Source organism: Cebidichthys violaceus, unplaced genomic scaffold, assembly GCF_023349555.1.
Source record: "Cebidichthys violaceus isolate CVI_PGR_0920_01 unplaced genomic scaffold, fCebVio1.0.p SCAF_4, whole genome shotgun sequence".
NCBI lineage: Eukaryota > Metazoa > Chordata > Actinopteri > Perciformes > Stichaeidae > Cebidichthys > Cebidichthys violaceus.
Window position 1 is genome coordinate 18,730,576 of NW_027176594.1, and position 26,970 is coordinate 18,757,545.

General features: G+C 42.8%; 3 protein-coding genes across 6 annotated transcripts in view; all 3 read left to right on the forward strand.

The window, feature by feature from the left end:
* Positions 1-606: 606 nt before the first annotated feature.
* On the forward strand, positions 607-2,920 carry LOC137885048 (homeobox protein MSH-C-like). Its single transcript, XM_068727181.1, has 2 exons — positions 607-1,093; positions 1,693-2,920. Exons 1-2 carry the CDS (start codon positions 673-675, stop codon positions 2,103-2,105), a joined length of 834 nt encoding a protein of 277 aa, XP_068583282.1. The 5' UTR covers positions 607-672; the 3' UTR covers positions 2,106-2,920.
* A 1,387-nt stretch (positions 2,921-4,307) lies between these two features.
* atp5pd (ATP synthase peripheral stalk subunit d) lies at positions 4,308-7,473 on the forward strand. The gene is made up of 6 exons (XM_068727678.1): positions 4,308-4,363; positions 5,473-5,603; positions 6,306-6,402; positions 6,768-6,839; positions 7,137-7,199; positions 7,289-7,473. The coding sequence occupies exons 2-6, from the start codon at positions 5,482-5,484 to the stop codon at positions 7,418-7,420; spliced, it is 486 nt and encodes a 161-aa protein (XP_068583779.1). The 5' UTR covers positions 4,308-4,363; positions 5,473-5,481; the 3' UTR covers positions 7,421-7,473.
* Positions 7,474-8,158: 685 nt separating this feature from the next.
* pnpla6 (patatin-like phospholipase domain containing 6) overlaps positions 8,159-26,970 on the forward strand; it is a 28,675-nt gene continuing 9,863 nt past the window's right edge. For 2 of the 4 annotated variants that reach the window (XM_068726579.1, XM_068726576.1), the window contains exons 1-29: positions 8,159-8,210; positions 12,561-12,652; positions 13,978-14,031; positions 14,252-14,339; positions 14,452-14,534; positions 14,643-14,734; positions 14,851-14,991; positions 15,283-15,442; positions 15,790-15,870; positions 16,264-16,392; positions 16,573-16,653; positions 16,882-17,017; positions 17,137-17,211; positions 18,220-18,320; positions 18,598-18,777; positions 19,577-19,654; positions 20,374-20,579; positions 20,710-20,841; positions 20,964-21,087; positions 21,707-21,820; positions 21,981-22,056; positions 22,193-22,342; positions 22,558-22,621; positions 22,903-23,071; positions 23,176-23,358; positions 23,494-23,612; positions 23,857-24,013; positions 24,207-24,323; positions 24,424-24,493. In XM_068726579.1, coding sequence (XP_068582680.1) covers positions 12,602-12,652; positions 13,978-14,031; positions 14,252-14,339; positions 14,452-14,534; positions 14,643-14,734; positions 14,851-14,991; positions 15,283-15,442; positions 15,790-15,870; positions 16,264-16,392; positions 16,573-16,653; positions 16,882-17,017; positions 17,137-17,211; positions 18,220-18,320; positions 18,598-18,777; positions 19,577-19,654; positions 20,374-20,579; positions 20,710-20,841; positions 20,964-21,087; positions 21,707-21,820; positions 21,981-22,056; positions 22,193-22,342; positions 22,558-22,621; positions 22,903-23,071; positions 23,176-23,358; positions 23,494-23,612; positions 23,857-24,013; positions 24,207-24,323; positions 24,424-24,493 — 3,211 coding nt within the window. In that variant the 5' untranslated portion in view covers positions 8,159-8,210; positions 12,561-12,601. Of the gene's footprint in view, positions 8,211-8,842; positions 8,875-11,000; positions 11,259-12,560; positions 12,653-13,977; positions 14,032-14,251; positions 14,340-14,451; positions 14,535-14,642; positions 14,735-14,850; positions 14,992-15,282; positions 15,443-15,789; positions 15,871-16,263; positions 16,393-16,572; positions 16,654-16,881; positions 17,018-17,136; positions 17,212-18,219; positions 18,321-18,597; positions 18,778-19,576; positions 19,655-20,373; positions 20,580-20,709; positions 20,842-20,963; positions 21,088-21,706; positions 21,821-21,980; positions 22,057-22,192; positions 22,343-22,557; positions 22,622-22,902; positions 23,072-23,175; positions 23,359-23,493; positions 23,613-23,856; positions 24,014-24,206; positions 24,324-24,423; positions 24,494-26,970 lie in introns of those variants that run through there. The other 2 variants (XM_068726577.1, XM_068726578.1) reach the window with 2 other exon arrangements.

Genomic DNA, 26,970 nt, shown 5'->3' on the forward strand with positions numbered 1-26,970 from the left:
TTAAAGTAAAACAATTCAGAATCAAATAAGAAAAGGTCTTATTTGATTCTGAATTGTTTTACTTTAAAAAAAAAATTCCCAGTCACTTGATTAGAATACTTATCTACAAATCTAATCCTGCATGCTTATTATATTTGAATCAGTTGACTGAAAACATTTTACTGTTTGCTTTCCCCCCCCCCCCGCTTCTCCTTTGATAAAAGTATCGCTTTGATATTGACATGTGACTCTTTAGTTCCTGCTCAGCTTTACAGTAGGAGAATAATTCAACGAACAGTACCGATGGAGAGCCCGGCTAATGGATGTAAATGGTCAAGAGAGATCCTCCCCACTGGTTAATTGCGCTAAAATTGGTCTAAGCTACTTTGTGAGGGCCATCAATAGCCCCGCGCCGCATGGGGTCTGTATGATTAACTTCTCCTTCCTTTCAAAGGCCTCTTGATCTCCCCTTGGAGGGCCAGCGGGCCAATCAGACCCGCATTTGCAGACGTCACGAGGCCAAAGCGACGAGCTGATTGGCGGGAGCGCGGAGGGGGGACAGCTCTTGTCCTTTTATAGACTACCCCGTGCAGCGCGTAAAGGCTACTGGGCACCGCTGACAGCGCAGAGACGCATATTGGATACTGTACACCTCGGCGACTCCATTCCTCCTAACGGGCCACACGGAGGTGCATGGCCCCATCCCCTCGTGTCACGATGAATCCTGTGCAGGGGTCGCCGTCCCAGGACGCCAAACAGCTTCATCAGAGTGAGGAGACGGATACGGAGGGCGAGGATCCGCAGCCTAAAGACATGACCACTGAGAAAGGATACAAACCCCAGCGGAGCAGCCTCGCGTTTAGCGTCGAGTCGTTGATTTCCAAGAAGACCACCTGTCGGACTTCCTATCCCCCCACAGATGTAGCCGTGGCCCTGCCGAAACCCGCGGCCGGGCAAGGCGTGCAGTTCTCTCCAAGGACTCTTTACGCGGAGAGCAAGGTTTCCGCGGAGAGCTCGCAGGGTGTTTCCAGCAGTTCCAGCGAGGACAGCCCGCAGTTCAGTGAGAAAGAGCAGAGCACTTGGTACCAGACGTCCTCCTTTTCTACTCCGCCTCGTAAGTCCGTCCTTCTGCTGTTCTCAGAGTTTTGCAAACTCAAGTATACATTTATTTATTTTTTTAAATGAGTCATCTTCTACTGTCGATAGTCAGGGCTGCAAAGTAAAAACGGTTTGGCAACAGATACAATAAATGATCATTCTCTCGTTGTGTCAGTCATATTGATGTTGCCCCTGCAGCCCTACAGACTGCATTTCCTTCTTGCATTATTCCTTTTGTTGTGTCTTACAAACTGCAGATAGATTATGGTAATGTGTCGTATGAGCGTGTGAAGCACATTCTTGGTTCTTTGTCAGATTCAGTTTTTTTCTTATATTCTTATATAATTCTTAATATATTTTATATTTACTTATGATATATATGCAAGCAAATATTAAAGGGTGATAGCGGGATTCAACTTTAAGATTAACGTTTGCACGAGTGGATGTGATCAGTTTTTGACCCATATTGATTTAGAGGCTATACATTTTTCATCAACAAATAATAGAACGTGTTTATTGATATCTTTTTACCTGCGGCATGCATTTAATATTGACGTGCTCACCTGACAATTAAGCGTCAATTTAATCTTCCCTTTGTTGCTTGTTCTCTAACAGGGAGCTCAAGTCCAAATCAGTGTACTTTAAGGAAACACAAAAACAACAGGAAACCTCGCACGCCCTTCACTACCTCCCAGCTGCTGGCGCTGGAGCGCAAGTTTCGCCAGAAGCAGTACCTCTCCATCGCCGAGAGAGCCGAGTTCTCCAACTCGCTCAACCTGACGGAGACTCAGGTCAAAATCTGGTTTCAGAACAGGAGGGCCAAAGCCAAGAGACTGCAGGAGGCCGAGCTGGAAAAGTATAAACTGGCCTCCAAGCCCATGCTGCCCGCCTTCGCGCTGCCGCTCCCCCTCGGAGCGCACATGCACTCTCCAACATGGGGCCCGTCAAACGCCTTCCCGAGGCCCAGTCTGCCGGTCCCAGGACTGTTCGGCGGACCCGTCACTTATGGGATGTACTATTTGTCTTAGTAGTGCTGCGTGTGTATGTGGATGGTTTTAAGAGAAAAAAAAGAATGTCTCCTTTCTTGGTCGCGAAACACTTATAAACGAGGATGATGCGTTTTCTTCACCCTCGGACACAGTTTTATATTCGGAGTTTAGAGAATTAATTTCGGGACACATTTTGATATGTAATTGTGTGCGTAATGGGCCTGAGCGAGTTCACCTGCTCTCCTCGTTTTAAGACTATGGGTTGTGGATCCACAGGCCTAAATTGCTGAGGCGATACTCCAAAATGTAATGTCAGGTTTTTAACCAACATGCCTTAAATATCTCACTCCAGTGCTTCCACCGTGCTCCGCAGTTTGTGAACGTGGACAATCAAAGTGTGTCCAGACATGAAGGCGATGATCTACTGTAGCGGAGGTTCGAAAGCAACAGAAAAGTACTTAAATGATGCCAGTGCCTTAAGACCGGTGTATCACTTGAAGTATTTCTCCTCATTCAGCATCGACTGTTTCTGGTAAAACTGCAGTTTGCCAGAGTTGCTGTTTGAATGTTTGTATTTCCTTTACAGCATCGCGATTTCTACATTTTTGTATGGAGCAAAAATTATATTTTAGAAAAACACGTGTATTAGATATTCTTTTTTTTTACTCTCACAGCGTGGCCTTTATGGGAGTGATGATAGATTTTCTTTGAGGAAGTTTGCTGTAAATGTAAATACAATGTGTAGTGTTCATAAAGCCCTGCAGCCTCGCTTGAAGAGCGGCAGGAAATGTGGTATTTATTGAATATCTTTGTATCTGTACTGTGTACATACATCACTCTATCCAAATGTTCAGTTACTTGTAAAAACTGATTTTAGTAAATAAACATTATACAAATCCTCAAAGTGGCTGACTCGTTGTACAACCCTTTTCACTGTTGTATTTATTTATATTATGTAATACTTATAGTAGAGTCAGATGAATTTATGGAGGAGTTTATATTCACTACTCCAAGAAATATGACTTTGTCAATAACACAGACTTAGATGAGATCATTGTTATTTATGAATGCAATTTCTAATGAAAGCAATGCAATCATGCCAAACCTCCATCACTGTTGCCAAAAAAAATAAAAAAATTGCCTTCCCACATAATTCTGAATTTTATCTAATTTGAAAATGGGCCAATAATAATATTTTTTCCCCCCCAATATCATTTAATTTGCATACATTTTATTCAAAATGGCATAATCTATTACTATTGACCATAATCTAAATTGAACATCTTGGAGAAACATTGTCAAGGAGATTTCAAAATGAGCTACAACGACATCAGTTAAACCCCTGTTCTGTCAATGTAATAAGGATGTGTAATATCTTAACACATCTTTATGTCTTCTTTGCACGTTTCAATGAAACGTTTGTAAACGAAATCACATTTCGTCATTTCATTGTCATTTCCTAAAAAAGATATTTGCATTGCGGCACATGGAAGACTAAACACATACATCGTATCCAGTAGTAAATACTTGCAATAAGACAGCTTTAAAATGGGAAAATGTGGCTGCGCACCTCAAGGGGCCGATTTTCAATATTCACCTGCGTATAAGTTATATTGTTACTATGGCCCCTAATCATTTCTGATACATTTTTAAAATTAAGCAAAAAATAAAAACAGATCATCAGCTCGATATAATTGACGGGGAAATACAAATATATTTATTTATATATTTTTTTATTTTATTTTCATATCTTTCCTGGTCTCTTTCTCTCTCTATATATAGATGCGGATGTTCAAAAGCAGTATTAGTTTTAAAGGGTGCAGCTGAAAGTTAAACGTTTTTAATTAGCCTGCTTTCTGGTTCACTTAATGTAACCAATTACACTGTCACTCTACAGCGTACCAGTGTGTTAACCGTTAGTTCTCGTGCCTTTATGAAACAATAACTCAGGTTATAAAACAAAAGTTCAACATTCATGTTGATGGTCTGTCATTCTTATCACACTTCTCCAACAAAACGATCGTGTATCCCCTTCAACGGCTAAATAAAATCACAGGAACACGACTTACAGTTCATTGCGTGGAATATTTTAATGATGTCCCCATTAAAGCACTTACGTAAAGATGTACATGTAATCATTTAGTTGGAGCTTTCGACGAACATGGCAGTATGACTCGCTGTTTGTACTCTGTCCGTCCGGCAGAGGGCGGTAGCGGGCTCGCTGCTGCTGCTGGTGCTGAAGAAGAAAATGCACTTCCGCTGCTCAACCCGTCACAGACTACACTCTGTACAGCGAGGTGAGTACATTAGCGGCTTGCTGAATGACAGAACATCGAATGAAAACCTATTTAAATAGCTATTTGTGCAGCTCATCCACGTATTGTTGTGCATGAGATTCAGCAGTACACGTAACGTTCGCGCGGTGTTTTTGTGAGAAAACCGGCGTTACTGAGAGACTTCGCTGACCTTGGCTAGCAAGCTAACGGAGCTAGCTACCGTTAGCTTGCCTCGCAGCGGTCTTGAGCTGAACAAAATGTCAAGGGCCTGGTGTCATTGATTGCCTCTTGTCCAAAATGTGTTTCCACCATCTCTTCTTTTCTGTTAGTTATTCAATATATGCATAACCATTTAGGACCAGCTGTCCTACAGTCTTTATTGGTTATGTTAGCTGCTCAGGCCTGCTTTAACCTGAAGACAATAATGTCTCAGCGCTAACGTTGACGCCACTTGTCTGCTTGTTTAACACAAACTTAAAGGTGTTTCACCCTGAAGTCAATCATTAAAAGTGAAGTTGACGCACAAATGTGTAACTGCATTACGACATGGCGTCGCAGTGCACATTAAATGTATGTTTGTCAGTTTAGACTGCAGCTAGGCTGCACTTCATTCATCAAGGTGACATTTTCCACCGAGCTGAGACTAATCTAGCAAAAATAACGTCACATTTAAACTGTTTAGCTTTTGTTGAAACTGAGTTAGAGGGGTGTTGATTCAACTTCATGCCGTATTTGTGCTTTTTTTGTAATATTGTATAGCACATTTTATAAAATAGCGAGTTTTTCCACTATCCTCATTGATTAAAAATGGGGTGAAATATTATTACAACACAATCCGATTCATTAGCAACTTGACATCTTGTCAATAATATTTTACGTAGTCTTATCTTATGCATATTCATTTTATGATCTCTGTAATATTGTAACATTTTAATAATATACTGTCATACTATTTTTAATGTCATACTATTAGTATGAGCCAGGTTTACCTCCATAACCTGGCAACTAAGTGTATATATAATCAGAAAATATTGTATGTACACACTTTTGTTTTCCAGCCACATGTAGCCTGGATTGTTGTGATGTTTTTTGTTGATTGGACTCAACAAGATTTCCGTCTCGCCTTTCAGACAAGCAGGATGGCAGGCCGCCGTGTAGCCCTGAAATCCATCGACTGGCTGGCGTTTGCTGAGCGCGTCCCACCCAACCAGAGGGGCATGTTCAACGCGCTGAAGACTCGCAGTGATGCCATCGCTGCAAAGTTAGTTTCACAACAACAGACTTTAGAAATCTGCTGAAAGTCGGCTAAAGTCAACATGGTCATATAGTGCTGAAGTTCATTCATTGTGAGAGAACACAACAAACAATTGAATATTAATAGGTGTGTTTTCTTGCAAAACATTAATCTCGGACAATTTTCAAAGGAGTCTGCTGTGGTCTGTCGTGCAATGAGAGAGGGACACATGCAGTGCTGCATATCTTAAGTGTCCACCTGGCTGAGAAGCTTTACAAAGTGCTGGAAAGACGATCACTTGTAAATACATAAAAGATAATGTTCACACTAGCACCTGTTTATTTACAGTGGGCAGGTCCTCATGTGTTGTAGTTACTTTTTGTATTTTCAGATCGGGGCTGAATCTAGTATTTGGTTCTTGGCAGTTTGAGTGAAAACTTGTTATAAATAGTTTGGTCAAACTGATCGAGTGTTTAACCCACAGAAGGCTTAAACACATAATGCTTATTGATTGGTCTCCTGGAAGAACTGTGCTCTTACTACAGTATTTGTCTCGCTCACTTTATATCGCTATTAAGTTTCTAACACATTTGCTTGTTCTTTTGACTTTTTGTACCGATTTTATTCTTTGATGTCCTTTTTTTTTTAATTATTATTATTTTTTTTTAAGTTTGCTCACTTAAGCTTCATAGTCGTCCGTTAAACTCCGTCTTCTCCGTTTTACACCAGACTGACCTCACTGCCAGAGGCTCCTGCAGCCATCGACTGGAGCCTCTACAGGAGCACAGTGGCCAAAGCCGGGATGGTTGAAGAGTTTGAGAAGAAGGTGAGCTTTACTTGACTGAGTAATGCTCGTGACCCGTTCCCGTTGAATGAACCAGTGTTCCCAGGAAAAGGTCCAATCTGTTCTGACGCCACATGGCAACTTTCACTTTAGTTGTAGTTGGTATATTTTTATGGTTGCGTCCAGCTGTGCTGAGACATTTTCCAGATAATGTCTATCAGGATCCAAATTTTATGGAGAATTCAAAGGAGCATGAATACATCGGAGTTGTATGTAGAATCTAAATCTTAGTTTATTACTACTAGCTGGTGGTGGCGCAGTTGAGTCAGAAATTCGCTACATAGTTTGTTCAGCGTTTGTTGGTTTGTGTTACAGTGGTAAATGATGAATGTTCCTTCTGCACACAGTTCAAAGCCCTGCAGATCCCCGAGCCGACTGACACACAGACGAGCGCCATCACCGCACAGGAGGCTGAATCTGTAAGTGAAGACGCATCGAACAAATCCATGTTGCCTGAGTTTCAGCTTTACTGTACCGTTGTAAAATGTCTTAGAATTAGAATATAAAACAATGCGGTTAATTTAATATGCGCAAATAGATTGGCGATAGTTCATCAATCATGAAATTCACTCAACACTAAAACAGACATTTTTAATTAAAGCAAAGAAGCCACAACTGGAATTTTTGGAGTAATAATTGTAAAATAGTAACAGAGATTTGTCATGTTGTTGTCATTTTATATTGTCAGATGTAATAGTTTCACTTTTCTCTACCAGAATAAAAGTGCATCAGCCTACATAGAAGGATCTATTGCCCGCATCGCTCAGTATGAGCAAGAGGTGAGACTAGCTGTGGTAGTAAAACACCTCACGGACGTCTTTGTGGGAAAACTGTATTTATAACCTGTTCTTTTCACGTTTTGTCTCAGCTGGATAAATTCAAGAACATGATCCCCTTCGACCAGATGACCATCGAGGATCTCAACAACACCTTCCCTGAGACCAAGCTGGACAAGGTCAAATACCCCTACTGGCCGCACAAGCCCATCGCGGAACTGTAATCCTTTTACCTGAAACTCACCTCACAATAAAGTTTATGTATTGTATAGAGAAATCTTGCGATGGTCTCATTATTTGATACACATTTTGTTTTCAGATGTTGATCTGAGACCAAAGGCAGCATGTGATATTGTAGCCCACCAGGGGGCGGTGTTGCAATAAAGCTTTACATTTTGACATTCACTCTAACGTCGTTAATCTACTCCCCATTTGATATCTGTAACCACTGTATGATACGAAGTAGCTGTGGCACCAGGGCGAATTTTCTTCTGTGGGCATTAAGCAATCTCATTGACATGTGAGACGTTTCCTGATTCAATTAGCAGCAGTGTTGAGGTGCAGTAACTAATGGAAGTGATGCTATCAGTCTATTCATTGTAGTCAATAATAAAGCTAAACTTGCATAGTAGCTTGCATTGTAATACTTATAAATGTAAGCTAATATGCTAATACTTAATTGGGTCCGTGTCGAAGTCCGGTTGAAACCCTCGAAATTGAATCTTCCGTTGTAGGTTAATGTCATGTCAATCATCCTGAAACCATCCAATCATGGATCGACTGGTTGTGTCCCTCAACAATCATTGGACGCCCACTATTTATTTACATATATGTGGGTGAGATAGAGCCCATGCATTCCAGTTCTGCATTTTGATTGGTCCATTTTTCAGCGTCTCGGCTGCTGATTGGCCAAAAATGCTGGCGTAAATTTAATAGGAGGGGCTTCGTCAGAGACGATTTCCGTTGTATGTTATTTGACAGTCAGAGACGATTGACGGGAGAACATCAGCTCAGGTGAATGCCTTCTTTAATATCTTGTCTATTATTCAATGACACGGTTTCACGTTGACAGGTTTCAGCTCACGGTTCAGTGATTTACTGAGACTTCTCATTTAGCGTTGGTCAGTAACGAGTAACGATGGAAACCCGGGCCATCCGTGCAACTGTGTCAAACACGGTGGAGCTCCGTCTGAGGTCAAAAAGGCATCAAAAATAATGCAGCAAAAATGAATTTTCGTTTCAACGTTAATGACGTCTTGGAGTTGTTTTAATTCCACGTGACCACAGTTTACTGCCATTAGTAGCATCGGATGCTAGCTAACGTTATCCAGTGACAACGTTAGCCGCAGGGATTACGTTATGGATGGATGACGTTTTCACCGAGTGGTAATCACTCATTTAGTCTCGTGTGGTCATAAACAACAAGGCCTTACTATGTCTGACGTCGGTCAGCCACAGTATCCTATAGACTTCACGTGCCTGTTAGCTAGCTCAGCTAACGGTGCAGCACTGCGTCAAAACAATCACTACTTGTGTGCATCAGCTACATCTCGTACGAGCTCGAGGTTTATTGAAAGGACAGTCCACTTTTTTTTTGGTATTCTGTGAAGCGGGGTTGCCCGCCTTCTCGACGTGTTTACCACTCGACTGAACAATCCCACCGGAGGATTTACGACAGGTCGGTAAGGCAACTCCTCCGTGGGCGCAAATTATGCAAAACTATTTTGGCCGGAGGGAAATATGAGCTGACGTCAACCTCTGAGTTCACCTTGGTCAGTACTTTGCAGCCGCTTGTGTTTGAGCTTTACGTTTGTTTACTTACAACTTCAAGACATGTCTCTATAGAGTTAACGTGTGAAGTGAAGTAATCAGTTTTGGCTTGACTTCCAGGGTCAAAGGTGATTCCAGCGTGTGTGTGTGTGTGTGTGTGTGTGTGTGTGTGTGTGTGTGTGTGTAAAGCAGTTGGAGTAAATGTGGACAGCAGCACATTCAAAGACATGGTTTTCTGAGGTTTGTCTTCTCCCACTGTGAAATCATCAGGGAAGAAGTTTTTCTTCTTCTCCACCTTGTGTCTGACATTTTCCAGCCATGCATCTTCTGAATGTGTGTTCAAACACATCCTCCTTACAGGCCAGTTATTGTGACTCTCATGGCCCAGAGAGAGGCGTATTGTGTTCGGTGAAAACAGACGAGGATGTGTTATTAGTCGGCCCAGGTCTGCCCCCTGGACAGTGGAGTCAACAGTGGCTTCATTGTTTATCGAGAACAATGGGAATAGGCCTGCATGGAGGGAGGCACTGCTCGGAGGCAAGAGGTTGGCTACTGTCTCGTCTCTAGAGGGTAGCAGGCCTGTGCTTTTTCTTACAGTTATTACCACACATGGTGGCGTGTAGAGTCAAGGAGAGAGGGGATCAGAAGCAAAGTGTGATGTGTAGCAACACGTTTTGGTAGTTGGAGCGTTTTTTAATCCGGAGTGACGAAAGTTTTGTTGAAAGAGACGAGAGTAAGACATGTTTCACAGCGCTTTAGTGACCGCAGTGACGTCCAAAAACCCCACAAGCTAAGTTGTTTTTTAACTTTTGAACCGGCAATTTTCAGAATAGAAAACGATTTGCAGAGTGTGCCTGGCTATCTGACAAAGAGCAATAAATGAAAAGTCCAACCGCAGCCAAAATCTGCTGACATTTGGCCGGTGGTGATTGTCCCGCTCTGAAAGATCGGGTCAGGTGAAGGTGTCATACACACAATTTCCATAACTTGATGAGTATTACGAGATCATTATATTTCCATTTCCATTCACTGTTTAAAATGAAAACCCTCTTACTGCATATATTAAAATATAAATATTGGAGGATTAAGTCACACAATGTCATTAGAATATGGGCGTGAGTCTGACCATTCTCATGTGAGACTTCATGGCCTTGAAACTGTGCGTTTTGTGGTTTGTTTGTGACGCACAGGGCTACTTCCTGTAACACGACACTGGCTCCTCAAAGCTTCCACTGATTGAATTTCATCCATGCAGCAGTTCAGCCACCGTGTCTCTCTCCCAGCCACTGATGTTATAGATTCAAGCAGCAAACGCATCGGATGAAAGACGCAGCTGATGTCAGTCTGCGTTGTTACTTCATGTGTAGGCTGGTTAATAGTTGGGGACATTGCTGGTATCATTGGCAGATATGTTAATAAGCACAAAACATATTGTTATTAAAAAGATTAGACCTGAAGCATTTAGTCAATTAATCGCTTACTCGATTGACAGAATTGATTAAAAGTTTCAGTCTTTTTTTTTTAAGCAAAAATAGTAAAAAAAAACACTAAACATTATCTGCTTCAAATGAGATGATTTTCTGCTTTCTTTGGGTTTTGGACTTCTGGTCAAACAAAACAAAACATAACTTTGGACTTGTTAGAAATTGTTCTGGGAATGACATTTGTATTATTTATATTAGCCTAATGTTTAAAGTATATTCAACTAAGGTTGATTATTTTTCTGTCGATCGATTAATCGATCCTTTGACTAAACATTAGCAAATAAAAAAAAAAAAAAAAAACATTTTAACTTTTGTTTTAGCAGTATTCAACTAGAGTAGAGTAAATCTGAACCAGTTGCATCACCTCATATCACAACCATTATTTTTTAATATCTTGATCGACCAATATCAACATTCAAACATCCTTTTAGATAAATACTTGGTACACAAAACAAGAGGGCTGTTTGTAGTCTATTCTGTGGATATGTTAATGTCTTTTCTCTCATAGTCTCTCACTTTTGGCCATGAGACGCTTGCTTGTTTATAGGGTTCTCCATGCTAGCGCTCGTAGCCTGCTTTGCATGCCCTCAGCAAACATGGAGTGTGGTTTTTTTTTTTTATATAGCCAGCTTGTTTTTCCCTCCAGCCTCACTTTCAGAGTACAGACATCGTTGGACCTCGGTGAGCTAAGCTAGCGTAGCTGCTTATTTGTCCACAGACGGTGAATGAAGCTTGTTGTCCCGGCTACAGCACATAGGCCCGTGTCAGCTGAATCAGTCCAGTTCTGGCAGATGTGGGCAGGGAACTGGTATGTAGCCGACCTGGATGAACTTTGGGAACCGTTGCATCAGTATTGCTTCAATTATTGCTTCAATTATTGTAGTAGCTCAGTGATCCGAGCGTTTTGTGCTTGGTTATACGACTGTAAAAAGGAGCAAGCTGGGTATAGGTCAAATGTTCCAATATGTAGAAGTTTCTGTTTCTATGTAGGGGTATTGTTTAGCTGAGTGGGTGGAGGAAACAGTGATAATTGTACGTGCAGTGTGTAAAACACAAGCAAAAAAAACTCCATTTCATTAACACAACAATAGCTTGTTTTCTTAAAGGTACAGGCATTTCAGCTTATTTCAAAAACAACATTTTCTCGCAAAGCCATTAAGCTGTATAAAGGTGAAAACCTGTCCGTCACGACTGCAATCACTCACGCATGAAAGTACACAAATTGACATGCTGAAGAAATTGTATAGAAAACTATGGCCACGAATGTTGCATTTTTTTGTTATGCTGCCTTAAATGTTGTCACTGTTGTAGACGTGGTGCCAACTAATTGGGACAGTAAGAAGATCATCCTCTGGGGAAGTGGATGGATGGATAAAAAGAGGGGAAGGGGTTACCATCTGGATACCCTGCTGTGTGTGTGTGTGTGTGTGTGTGTGTGTGTGTGTGTGTGTGTGTGTGTGTGTGTGTGTGTGTGTGTCAGAGACAAAGCCTGTCCCAGTAGGATGTAATTATTTGATCCCTCTCTGATTCTAGGACTCAGTTAAACAGATTTATTTTTTTTAGGGGAGATTAAGTTTGATAATCATTGTAAAGAATAACGGGGACTTTCAAGTCTTCTGCCCCGTAAGTCTTTGCGCCAACAGCTTCGTATTTACGTTTCCCTTTGGTTTGCCGTAGCTTGGAACAATTTGCTGTTTTGTCTGTGTCCATTGTTCCAAAAACACATTTTCTTAATAAGAGCACAAACCGTGCTGCTGAGGTCGGTGTGTAGTTTCACCGTAAACGAGAAAGGCCTTTTTTTTTAAAAAAGCCAGACGTTGGGCAGCGGCCTTAAAGAATCTCTGCTGAGTCCCGAGGAGTGAATGGATGTTTGTGGGTGTCGAGTTCGTACAAGTACGGCGGCATCTGTCCACGGATGCATCAGGAAAAAGATTTCGATTTCTCTACGCGTTTGTGCAAGTGTGAACGTTTGCGCGTTTTCCCCCTTTTTGATCCACCGTTTCGGCAGCAGACCTTCAACCATTCTCCTGTGCTTTTCCTACTGTGATGTGTCCAAATGTCCTCCATGAAACCGTCCTGTTTTAGCATGCTCGTCTGTCTTTGTTTCCAGTGGCCGTTGATGGACCATCCCTATGAAGAAACAGGGTTACAATGGGACAGAGTACCTCGGAACAAGAGGTCCAGGGAGACGTCACCAGCGAGGTCGGTTTGCTCACTGGCTTTATTTATTTTATAATGATAAACCACTTTCGACTGTAAATTTGCTCCCACGTGTTCACTTTACACACTTTTATTTCCAAACTCCAATGCGCCTACTAAGGCATATTTCTGTGTGCACATCCGGCCTATATGCACTCACCCGTCTGTCAATATCCCCAGTGTTCTGCTTAGGCCTTCTACTGCCAAATAACCATTAGCCCCTCACACACACACACACACACACACACACACACTAATCAATACCCACTGATAACAGACATGTAGGCTCATTTGCTGAAAACAGCCATGTTAAGAAAAACATGTTAGTGTTGCTCTTGCAATGCTGTATCTGATCACAAGGTAGCCAAATATATACACACACACACACACACACACACACACACACACACACACACACACACACACACACACACACACACACACACACACACACACACACACACACACAGTAAAACAAACAGGCTTATCTTGGCCACAGGATCTCCACTCCCTGCACGGACCGTCTTGTTTGGTTGTGTGAAGAAGCTCTTAGGTCGGTGTTGAACTTAATTAAAGAATAAAAGTCAGATCGAGCCAAAAGGAAAAACTACTCCGCTTTCTACGATTATTCTTCCTCTGTTTAGCCGCTTGTTTTTGATAGGCAATGCACATGATTTAGAACTAAGCCATTTTCGGCTCTCCCCTTTATCTTCTTGGCTTCTTTCATGCTTAGTTGCTTATCGTGCTCCTCGGCTTCGCCCAAAGTCCAGCTCCATCAGTTTTTCATTATCTCATGTTGTCAGCCCCATGGGCTTACATTGTCTGTAGGACCTGCGTGCTCAATGCAGTTACCGGTTTGTTTAGATACCTTCATGGGGGGGAAAAACGTCACCCACCTGGGCTGCATTTCGCCATCCAGCCTGGGTTTGTAGCCTGTGAGCCCAACAGCTTCACGTCGGGAATCCTTCCGTCAGAACGTAGGGAGCAGAGGGAGGAAGCTGCGAGTGGTTTTAACACTTGGAAAGGTACAAGCATGGAAACGGGTCAGCTGAGATGTTCATATTCTCCTCCTTTTTCGTTTCCCGGGCGCTCATAGTCAGTCAGACATTCCTGCCTCCGGGGCAAATCTCTTATTCGCACATTCCATTACACTTCAGTGGAAGTGAAACCTTCAGGCCCACTCAGTGTGTCGGGCTCAATATGCTGCAGGCGGTTAGCCGTTGGGTATGCTACTAAGCAACTAGCACTCTGCCTGTGGAAGTTTTGGTCGTTTTTTTGTTTGGATTAGTAATTTCTTCGGTTGTTTTTTTTTGTTTCTCTTACATTAGGACGGGTTTGATAACATCAAGACACTTGTGGAGGAGGAACTACAGACGAGCATGGTGAGTGAATTGTGCCAGTGCCATGCCGATCATGTTTCACCATGGAAAGAGAGAGCCGGAGAATAAAATGTAGCTCGATAGTATTTGGAGAGCATGCAAATTAAATAATGAAGTGATACTTTTTAAACACAAATAACGTACACGTAAATATAATTTTCTGCAGACTTTAAGCTCGTACACACATCAACCCTTCTCCTCTCTTTTCCTCTGGTCTCCTCAGATGGTGGGGATGGTGATTGGTGCGGGCATCGCCATAGTCCTCATTGCCATCCTCATCTTCTTCATCTTGCGGAGGATCCAGCTTCGAAGTCAGTAATTGCCTGAGAACCGTTATCTCGCCCCCCCTGCACTCGGGGCACGCGACAACAAATACAAACTTGTATGTATTTCAGTGGTAATTTGTCATTTCTTATATTTTAGACATAGAAGCTCAGGAGGCACCCAAATACCGCTTTCGCAAGAGGGACAAAGTCATGTTCTACGGGCGAAAGATCATGCGCAAAGTGAGTCTGTGGCAGAAAGTGATAACTGGCTTCAACGGCCAGCTTGTTTTCTAGTCTCCTGCTATCACAGGAACACCTTTTTTTTTAAACCCATATGTTTTTCAACAGGTCTCGCAGTCTACCTCTTCCCTGGTGGGTACGTCCTCTTCCTCCCGGCAGCGCCTGAAGAAGAAGCAGAAGATGCTTAACATTGCCAAAAAGTACATGAGAAAGCTCACTCTCACCAACAACACAGCTTCTACGACTTGTCATGGCCAGTTCTCTTGTTGTTCACACGCACTTACCCGTCTATTCCCACCGCCTCTCTGCTGTGAAGGATCCTGCGCTTTAAGAAGGAGGTGCCCATCCTGCAGGCCAAGGAGCCCCCTCCCTCAGTGCTGGAGGCTGACCTCACCGAGTTTGATGTGGCCAACTCCCACCTGCCCTCTGAGGTGCTCTACATGCTCAAAAATGTCCGGTAGGTTTGTCTTCTTTGTCACACCCGTGTTATTGGGTGACGCAGTCGTCTAATGTTGATTTGCATGAGCGACTCCCGATGAGACATGAGCCGGATGACATTGTTTGGCTCTGTTGTGCAGCGGTTGCCGAGCAAACTGTGCTCCTAACGCTCAGTTAATAGCATTCCATGCAACTTAACACGGATTTTAAATATACAAACTTTACAGATTAGTGTTCACACCTGTATACACCTGTTTGTGTTTGTGTGTGCACAAACCTCCTAACCTCTCTGTGTTGTCCTTCACTGCAGTGTGCTGGGTCACTTTGAGAAGCCCCTCTTCCTGGAGCTGTGTAAACACATGGTGTTTGTGCAGTTCCAACAAGGGGAGTACGTCTTCAGGCCGGGCCAGCCTGACAGCAGCATCTATGTGGTTCAGGATGGAAAACTTGAATTGTGCCTTACTGGAGCGGTACGCAAGTGTGTGTGTGTGTGTGTGTGTGTGTGTGTGTGTGTGTGTGTGTGTGTGTGTGTGTGTGTGTGTGTGTGTGTGTGTGTGTGTGTGTGTGTGTGTGTGTGTGTGTGTGTGTGTGTGTGTGTGTGTGTGTCATAGTTTCTGTGTTTGTGGGGGGATTAAATTTTTCTGATGTACAAAAACTTAATGCGCATGGAAGCAAATCAAGGGGCTTAACCTTTAACAGCGCACTAGCATCTATCAACATTTGACTCGGATAATCTCATCAGGGAACTAAGGGGTTATGACTGTTAGCAAACTTTGCTCTCTTAGTAACCTGGTATGTCTTCTTCCTGTTCTTCCAGGACGGCAAAGAAAGTGTGGTGAAGGAGGTTTACCCCGGAGACAGTGTCCACAGCCTCCTCAGCATCCTGGATGTCATCACAGTATGTCCCGCCTGTTCACACGCAGGCTTCTTCACAACACGCGTACACATTATTCACACATCATTCACACATTATTCACACATTCCCGAATGACCTGCAGTCCTGGCCATCAGTGTGTCGGACACCGCCCACTTCCTCCCTCCTCGCGTCATTCACGTTCACCAGCTGACTCACCCAACCTTCTCCACTGGCACACATGTGACTCAAGCATCGATCTGTAGTTGTAATTGAGTGAAAATCTTGTATTCAATTGGATGGAATCAATGGCCATCTTAAATAAAGGGTTAATATGATGACTACAAGAACCGACAAGAAGAAGCAACCTCTCACATCAGAGCTTCTTAGACTGTGAAAACATTTTTCTGAAGTGTTCTTTGGGATATTTGTGTCCAGGGCCACCAGAAGCCTTACAGAACTGTGTCGGCACGGGCTGCAGAGGTTTCCACTGTTCTCCGTTTACCTGTAGAGGCCTTCCTCGCTATATTTGAGAAGTACCCTGAGAGCCTGGTGCGGGTAGTACAGGTCAGTTGTGTTTTCTAATTGTCTTTATTCTCTCTCGTGTTTCTCTCTCTCCCTCCCTCCTTCCTCTTTCGTTTCTCTCTACTGTTGGTCAGAAATGTATGCGCTCATAAAACTGGAGCGGTTTTGGTGGTCAGTTTGAATGCGTGGGAAACGACTCACTTCCTGTCTTCTCTGTTCCAGATTATCATGGTTCGTCTCCAAAGAGTAACAGTCCTAGCCCTGCACAACTATCTGGGGCTCACCAATGAGCTCTTTAGCCATGTGAGTTTGACACACACACACACACACACGCCACACAGTACACCAGACAGCCATGCAAACATCTGTTGGTGATGCGGTTTGGCATTTATCAGGAATTCTGCATCATTAGTTCGGTACACATGCTGTTTCCATTATGAATTGAGTCTAATTGAGCTAATGTTGTGTCTCCGTTTCCATTCTCCCCCATCACACACACATCATATCATATTATTCACACTTGTCCTATAGGAAATGCAGCCCTCGCGTCTGCCACCTCCGTCTCCTCACCCAACTCGCACCAGTCCCATCCGGCATGGTAAGCGCTTTGGCAGCCTGACCGTAACCGAGGAGCAGCGGGAAGCTGCCATTAAGGGTGAAGCTGCAGGTGTGGAGAAAAAAAAACAACTATATGAATATATCTTGACTCTTGATTTTTTCCTCTGGTGTTACTTCTGTGTTTGGTTTCTTACAAAAAGCTTCTTTTGTGGTTTCCTGTATGTACAGGAGGGGAACAAGGGAAGGATGGAGCAACAGTGCCAACTCTTAGCAGGACCATCTCAATGCCTGTGGACATTGCTGGTGAGGGACTGTTCAGAGAGATGATGTTTTCATAATGTTCTTTAGTTGAACCAATGAACAGGATGTGTTTTAACTGTACCATGTGCTATTTTGAGAGAGTACTTCTGTCGAAACGTTGAAGAGACGCCAGAGGAAAGGGAACATAAGTGGAATAAGGGTTGGTTGAATTAAGACGACCACAACGCCATGAAAGGATTCAGCACAAGTGTCCTTAAATCAGCCCACTCCCTCTCTTCTGACGTCATACTTATCTACAATAAGCTATGTTTACCTTGTCTGTGGACATGTTCGAACCAGTTCTACAGCAGAAACACAGTTAAAAAGTTATCTTCAATCAAACTTTATTTGTATAGCATCTTTCATACAGGTTAGTGTTCGTAGATGACTGACAGGCTAATAATAAGACAAAAAAAGTCTGGACCTTTAAAACAACAGAAAAGACAATACAATTATAAAAATGTAATAAAAGATCATTTAAAGCTATAGTAACAGTAATAGTAGTAAAACAGGGTGAAATATTAACTAGATGAATTAAATATAGTTAAATTATACAACTTGAATACAATTTTTAAAAAAAAGTGATAAATAAAAAATAGAATATTATTTTCAAAATCAATATAATAAAATAAGTGAAAAAAATAATGTGTAAAAAAACTAAAATGAAACAGAAAGTCAAAAAAATGCCCGGCTGAATAAGTAGGTTTATCTTAACCATCTGCAGCTAGGAGCTCGTTAACACAGAGACATTTATTGCATGAAGACATGATGTTGAAACATGAGAGCCAGCAGATAAATCACACTGAGGGCAAACTGCAATCTCATCGCCCACTTTGTCTCACTAATGCCTTTATGACAATAAAGGTCGAACGGTCCACCGTGCTAAACTGGGCTAATGTTGCTAGAGATTTGATTTGTTTTGAACCTGTCAAAAATCTTTCCAAAATGTATTCAAACCGTCTGATTTTTAAAAAAAAAAAAAAGTCTGCATATCTACTTTTGTCTGTGCAGGTATGCAGAAAAGTCTGAGATCGGACTTTGACATGGCATACGAAAGGGGGCGGATATCTGTCTCTGCCGAGGATGGCAACACCCCTCCTACGTTTACTCGGGTCAGTACACGGCAGACTCCTGAGACACAAATGAGATAAGGTTGACTTAATTGATCTCCTGACATAACATTGGGTAATCGCACCAGAAGCTACGGTGGTCTTTCAGAACAAAGACTAAAAGTCCGCTACAGAGCATGAATAACAACAAAGTAGTCCAGTATAATTTTTTTAAAGTGTTTCTCTGAGGCTCCTAAAATGTTTTCTTTCTTCACGATAATTCATAGATCAGTTCAGATTGAGACTCATCAAACCTGTTCTTGTACTTGTATGATTCCAGTCTGTGTCCCAGGACCAGCGGGAGAGGAAGGTGACCGTAGATGAGGTTCCCTCAGGGATCTATCTGTACCCAGAGGAAGAGCCGGGAGTGGACAATATTTTTACACCTGTATCCAGTCGATCCAATGCTGCTTTGTTTGAGGAAGCGCAGAAAGAGATCCTTAAACTCATGAAGATTGAGGTTTGTTTCCACATCATCACATTAGCGTTTGGAGCATTTTTCAGCTGAAGCAGTCAAAGTACTGCGAGTAAAGGCGGATCTAAACATGCAGTTAGTGCAGCGCTCTCACAATCATCATATACAGTAGACTGTAGGACCACATTCTCAGGGATTAAGAAATAACACTAGGCTCATTACGCTATTCATTTTTTTTCCGCACGAGCGAGCACATTGTCTCAAATCACCCAGGAGCATCTGCTGACAGATTATGAAGTGGAAAGAGGGTCAGTCAGCGGGCCCAGTCTAGAGTGGAACTGGGCCTGGTCTATGGGTGAGTGGAGGGCGGGCTGCAGTGTGGAGCCACCGTGTGGAGACATGAGTGTTTGGTTGTATATGAGAAAAAAATCTGCACGCAAAATACGCTTAAAAAAACCCCCCCCAAAGAAACACAAATAACACGATGACAAACCAGAGTTCAGCTGAACTAGATACTGTAACTTCTCTGTGCTACATCCATGCAGACGGTATTCTAATGCAGTTTTCTGCAAGAGTTGCAAACGCACGTTTTGCGTAATATGTGGTGAACCCTCTGTGTGCCTCTTGAGTTGAAATTGCTACACCTAATATTTCAAAACGTCATGTTGGTGTAACTAGATCAAGCATTGTAACTGAACTGAATGTTGCGTAGTCGTCTGGGGCTTGATTTTCATCCACAAAGTAGAATGAAGACATTTCATCCACATCGTTCCTCCACCTTTGACTCACTCTTTCATTACTGACTGGATTTTTTTTTTTTTTTTGTCTTTCTTCTTAAATCCAGGACCCGTCCTTGTTAAATGGGAAAGTGACTCTGCACCACGCAAAAGCAGGAGCTGTCTTAGCCAGACAGGGAGACCAGGTACTTAAAACACAAGACATACTGGACAACGTTTTTAAAAAAAAAAGATCTGTTAACCCTTAGCTGCACACTGCCGTACAAAGGCAGAGTGCAGCTACTACCAAAGCAGTGAAGTTGAGGGTAAAAGGGAGTTTAAAGTTTCCAGGACGGATTGGAAACTGTGTAACAGATAGAAAGGCTGTACGGTAATTTAAGTCAAATTATTTTTACCCCCCAAAAATCATTGCCATGCTTAATACCTAAAGCATGCGTTATACCCCAAAAAATACCTAAAAAAAACTGCACTCTGCCTTTTGGATTATCCAAAAGTTAAATGTGATCTTTAAGCTCTCTTCTCCATTTCAGCCAGTTTAAGAAAATAAACTTTTATTTAATCATTTTCACTTGATGGCTCATATTGCATTAAATGTATTACTCTGTTTGATACCTGTCTGTTCATATTTTATTTCTTTATTTGCATACATTTCTTTATATACATATATTACTTTTTTGAGTCCAAAAAGTCATTTTCAAGTCTTACTTTAATTTTGCCTAAATTGCACTTTGTCTTTTGAAATGCAATATAGTAGTAGTTGCAAGTATTTTAAGTAAAATATATAAATTTAATAGTAGCAACAAAAAAAATCGATGCCAGATAATACAGCAGAGTTGTTTTCATCCTCCCCTCTTTCTGTTTTCCCTCTTTTCTGTTTTCCCTCTTTCTCGTTTCACTCTTTCAGGACGTGAGTCTGCACTTTGTCCTGTCTGGCTGTCTGCATGTCTACCAGCGGATGATTGACAAGCAGGAAGCTGTCTGCTTGTTTGTGACCCACCCGGGGGAGATGGTGGGTCAGCTCGCTGTGCTCACCGGAGAGCCCCTCATCTTCACCGTCAAGGCCATCCGCGACTGTACTTACCTCAAGATCTCCAAGTCTGATTTCTACGAGTGAGTTCATCGCCTTGAATGTGGACGAACGAGAATGAAAAAATATTATTTTCCAAAATTGCTATATATCATCTGCTTACAAACAATATACAGACTTGCTCATCCCTGTGCTGTATGCTGCCCCCTGCAGGATCATGAGGGAGCAGCCCAGTGTGGTGCTGAGTGCGGCTCACACGGTGGCCATCCGCATGTCCCCCTTCGTCAGGCAGATGGACTTCGCTATTGACTGGATGGCCGTGGAGGCTGGCAGAGCCCTCTACAGGTAAAACAAATATTTAGCTCCCTTGTGCAAACTGCACTTGGTCAATTCATTGTTTTAGCATCATATATTTGCTTATTTGTTCAGTGTATTCACGTACTGTTGATTCATCGTCCCATCCACAGGCAGGACGACCAGTCAGACTGCACATACATCGTTCTGAATGGACGTCTGCGTTCAGTCATCCGCAAGGCAAATGGAAAGAAAGAACTGGTTGGGGAATACGGCAGAGGAGACCTCATTGGAGTGGTGAGAACAAGTCTTTTCCCCTCGGCCTCTGTCTGCCTGCATGTAAAAGAAACCTCAGCTGTCAAAATGAAATATGAAGCTGAAAACAAAAACAAGCGACGGCTATTATTTTGGTGCCTTGATGAGCTGCTATTGTGAGTAGTGCAGTGTTTTTATTTTGAATTGCTTGCAATGCAGTATGAGTAGATTTCACCACATCAGGACAATTTTAATAAGATGTATTATATATACTAGATTTACTTTGAGACGGACGTGTACTGTATAATTAATACTTTCAAATATTTTCGCACCATTTTGACTGAAATGACAAACCCAATCATGTTATTTGAAATGTCGATCAATTATTTATCTTTATTGTTGTTATTTATTATTAATTTTTTTACATCCAAAAGCTTCTTTTGAAGTTTTCAAATGAAGCTCTGAATGTCTATCGTCATATTTTTTATGAAATTGTTTAAATAGTATTATAATAATAATAATATTAGTGTGAACCTGATTCTTTTTTACTACTGGGTTTAAACAGAATACAATAGACGTGGGGAAAAAAAAAAGAGCAGCATCAGAAATGTTATCTACTTACTATAATTACATGTCATGGTGGACTTGCCTCGTCCTTTAGGTGGAGGCCTTGACCAGACAGCCAAGAGCCACCACCGTCCACGCTGTGAGGGACACAGAGCTGGTCAAACTGCCCGAGGGAACGCTCAACAACATCAAAAGACGATATCCCCAGGTCAGGTGTCTTCCTCTTGATCCGGTTGCGGTCGTGTGTGTGTGTGTGTGTGTGTGTGTGTGTGCGTGTGCGTGCGTGCGTGTGTGTATGCGTGTGCGTGCGTGTGCGTGCGTGTGCGTGCGTGCGGCTGAAACGGTACTGATGCTCGATGTCTGTTTAGGTGGTGACGAGGTTGATCCACCTGTTGGGCCAGAAGATTCTGGGGAACCTGCAGCAGGGTCGAGGGCCCTTCTCAGGTAAGGTGACGATAAGGAGAATTTTATCTTCTCAAAGACACGCTCCCTCCCTCCCTCCCTCTTTTTTTTTGAGTCCAACCTGATCCATTCGACGTACAGTACACTACCATTTAAACACTGTGGTCCTGTCGTCCAGCTTCAGCCCTGGGTCTGCCCAGTATGACAACCAGCGCTGATGTCACCAACCCTGCCAGCAACCTCTCCACTGTGGCGGTCCTGCCTGTGTGCGATGAGGTGCCGATCAACGCATTCAACCTGGAGCTCAGCCATGCCCTCAGTGCCATTGGTAGGCCCGCGGAGTTTGTCCACAACAGCCCTTTTTCTTTTTGCTAGATTTCTGTTCAGTTCCTTGTGATACTAGAAGCATACAGTGCTTACTAGTACAGATTGGAATACACATGGAAGTTTTTACATTCTCCACAGGTTTATGCATTCATACATTTGAATGATACATGTCATACAGCGATGCCTCAGTTGTCTGCCTGTCTCTGTAACTTGCAGGCCCCACTCTGCTATTGACCAGCGAAATCATCAGAGAGCGACTGGGCGCCTCTGCTTTGGACAAGTAAGTCGAACTCAGTTCTAAGTCTCATTAGGCGTTGTCACGAAAGCTTTCCAGCTGTTCTTCATTCTTTCTCACATTCTTTTTTTTCTCCATTTTAAGTTTCTGTGTATTAATCGCTATAATTTCCACTCAATATATCTTCCATAGTCTCTTTTCTGCTACATATTTTTGCGTTCCGTTCCTCTCAGTCACTGTTGGTATCCGTTTTTTTTTTTTTTTTTTTGGTGAATTAAAACCCTGTTCCATAACCTCGTCCCTGCGTTTCTCCTGTTATCCGTCAGTGTCCACGAGTACCGTCTCTCCGGCTGGCTGGCCCAGCAGGAGGACATCAATCGGATTGTCCTGTACCAGACTGACAACAGCATGACCCCGTGGACTCAGCGCTGCATCCGCCAGGCTGACTGCATCCTCATCGTCGGCCTTGGCGACCAGGAACCGGCCCTGGGAGAGGTATGCGTGTGTCCAAGAAAGTGCCAAACAAACTTTTCAAAGTACACGTATTCCCTCCGTCTCTTTTCCAACTCTTGCTACCATCTTCTTCTCTTCTCCTCCAGGTGGAGCAGATGCTGGAGAACACAGCAGTTCGGGCGCTGAAGCAGCTGGTCCTTCTGCACAAAGAGGACGGGCCGGGCCCCTCCAGGACCGTTGAGTGGCTCAACATGCGTAGCTGGTGCTCCGGTCATCTGCACCTCAAGTGTCCCCGCAGGGTCTTCTCCAGACGCAGCCCTAGTAAACTAGTACGAAGCATACTTCACTGTGATTTCTAGCCGTTTTTCATGAAATTGTACTACTTATATTCCGGATAGTGGTACGCTACGCTATCTGGAAGGAATGGCGCCGTCTTTTCATCCGTATTGTCTTTGTTTGTGCAGAGGGACGTATATGAGAAGGTGTTTGAGAAAACGGCAGACAGGCACAGTGATTTCTCTCGGCTGGCCCGAGTCCTGACGGGAAACAGCATCGCCGTGGTGCTGGGAGGAGGAGGAGCCAGGTGAGCAGGGCTGAGCCACAGCTATCTGTACAGACATGTGGAGAGCAGTTTGAGTCTCACAAGTATTGGTCTTAACAACGCTCTCTACCCACTTGACATTAATATTATGTAATATTGTCTTATCAAACTAAATTCAGATGGTGAAAATGTACTCTTTTATACCAAAGGGACATCTTGGTACAATGTGCAGTTTAGATCATATGAAGTCATTTAGTGCACCTGACTTTTGTTTTCTGTCGTGCAGAGGCTGCTCTCATGTAGGTGTGATTAAAGCTATGGAGGAAGCAGGGATTCCTATTGACATAGTAGGTGGGACCTCAATCGGCTCATTCATTGGAGCGCTGTACGCTGAGGAGAGGAGTGCCGTCAGAACCAAACAGAGAGCCAGAGAGTGGTCCAAGGTACAGCACACATCTATATGCATTATTGACATTTTATCTCTTCAAAGCAGTTCAATTACACTTCAATTCAATGTCTTTCCATCGTTTTAAAGGGGAGTAACTGACGAGAAGCGAAAACCTTTTGGTTTCAAACAAGAGCAGGTGATTAATAATAGACTTTTGTCTGATTTCTCTGTATTTCGTTGTGGAACAGGCAATGAACTCTGTGTTCAAAACAGTCCTGGACCTGACGTATCCCATCACCTCCATGTTCTCTGGTTCTGCCTTCAACACCAGCATCTATAAAGTGTTCCAGGACAAGCAAGCCGAGGTGAGGATTCCTGTACCTCTGCCAGAACATGACAGGGTCTTGTTTTTGAAGTCACTGGGGGAGTAGTAATACGCTTTATGATGCTCTATGATACTAACAGGACCTGTGGCTGCCGTACTTCAACGTCACCACTGACATCACGGCCTCAGCCATGCGTGTTCACCAGGATGGTAAGTGGCAGCTGAGCCGACTGCATGGGCCGCCACCCCTCTTTATCAAATCACTACTGTGATTGGCTCAGTGTTTGTTTGTTTGCTTTTTTGAAAGCTTTAGATAAGCTCCAGGCGGGACTAGCTTTAGACGAGCTCACGTAAATGCAAACACAGATAAAAAAAAAAAAGACGTATAGAATGAAGAGCATGCGTAAATGCTTAAGTCAACATTTAACACAGCTGAATCAATACTACTACTCTGAGAACTGTGTGGAATTGGCATTGTCATCATTTCATGTTTCAACAGGGATTAATGGCACAGTTAATACATCTATTACCTAAGTGAATATATTGGAAGTGACTTTAGGTTCTGTAGCATTTTGTAAAATCTTTTATACAACTATAAGTATTGTATTAGTAGACACAACTTAGGGAAATGCACAATGTAACTGACCTATGCATCACCTCTAGAGTGACAGACCCGCATGCTCTTAGATGTAGGGTTGACGGTGGCTATACTCCAAACTAAATTAAAGATGGTGTGTTCTCTGCTGTTGAATGTGGAACTTTCAGCAAAGCCAGTTACTATGACACTATTACTTACTGTTTTGAGTAATAGTGTCCACACCTGCTGGAGGACCTCGAAGGTCTCACTGGAAGTAGACAGATTTAAGTTCCTCACGACAAAAACGTGTTAAAACAACAGAATGTAATGACTTTAATCCCTAAAACACAATACTCTGAGAACATTTTTGAAAATGCCTTCAGCCATTTACATCATGTTATGGAAGAAATGCAACCAAGAGTATGTTTGGGGGTTGGTGAAATAACCCAAATAACTTCGAGTGGCCAGCCTCCATAAATTGCAGCCACCAAAGCCAAATGCATTGCTTCATTTTAGTGGAAAATCCACTATTTTGCCTCCTTAAACATGCCAGTTACAAACTGGTTTGGAGTATGCCACGGCCAAGGACAGGGATTTGACTAGATATGTCCATAAGAAGACATTGTGTAGATGTTTCTATGCTTGTGTCTGTATTTACTGAAATAATGAAGCACGTGTTCTGTTTGACTTGCGTAAGAAATGCACCATCACTACTAAAGTAGATCTATTCTGACCAACCCTGCAAATCCAGTGTGCCATTTTGAATGCCATGCAGCGTAATCAAATGCAAAAACAAAATCATAGCATTGTGCACCAAATAAAGCCGCCGCTAGTTCCATTGTGAAGGCAGTGTTTTTGAATTGTTATGATTCAGGCTGATCACTGGATTTGAGGGGTTTGCATATGTATGAATTAACTGCTGGAGCAAAGCCTCTTTCCTCCCTCTGTCTCATCGTTAATGGCATCTGCCTCTTACACTTTTACTGCTCTAGTTTCTTCCCTTTTCATTTCTTTATTTCCTTCCTTTTAGTTTCTTTCGTTTTTTTCTAATCTTTTACCATCTTTCTGACAGTTTTTATATCTTGATTTTATCCCTTTGTTTCTATTAAACGTCCCTTCTTAACGTCTTCCTTTTCATACACTAAATTGATAAAGCTGTAGACTTTTTTTTTTTTTTTTTTGTCACATTTGTGTCTAAATCTCTCAGATTATGCCCCATGTGTGTACACCACCTCCGTCAGGTCTTTCTGCACATAGAGAGACGCCATAGACAGAATAACTTGTGCAGCCGCTGACTTCCCGTCCCATGTCCGTGTCAACATGTAGGATCCAGAACACTCCGCCCTGCTTTCCCCTCATTGCTCCTTTAATGACATCTCCCACGTTGCTTCTCTCACTCATCACCATTCTGTGCTTTCTGTAGTTTGTCTGGTGTGCTTTCGTCAAACAACGCTAGCGTGGTGCTATTCAAAATACGCCGCGTTGGCTCCAGTCGTTTTGATGGGTGTAAGGAAACACAGTGTCATGAGTTTGTGTTACTTCCTTTAGTTTTATCCAATGAGAAAAAAAACAGCAAAACTGAGATCTTTCCTCTAAAACATTGTCCACTTTCGCTTGTAGCTTTCTCTTCAGCCTACATTCACGAGAATTTAGTTAAACGCCAAAAAAGCACTTCTTGAAATGGACTCTCTCTCTCTCTCTCTCTCTCTCTCTCTCTCTCTCTCTCTCTCTCTCTCTCTCTCTCTCTCTCTCTCTCTCTCTCTCTCTCTCTCTCTCTCTCTCCGTCCGTTTGCCTCTCTAGTGGTCTTTTTCTATCTCCCCCTCTCTCTCTCTCTCTCTCTCTCTCTCTCTCTCTCTCTCTCTCTCTCTCTCTCTCTCTCCGTTTTTCTCCTTCTCCGTCCGTCTGCCTCTCTAGTGGTCTTTTTCTATCTCCCCCTCTCTCTCTCTCTGCCTGCCTTCCTCCCACCTTGCTTGTCCGACCAGTCATCTAACAATGCTAACACTACTATATTTAATACGATTAATGAACACATCAAACAAACCTTGCATCACCGTTTTTTCAGTTCATTTCCATTCATCTGGTGTCATTCATCCAACATATTTGTTGTCA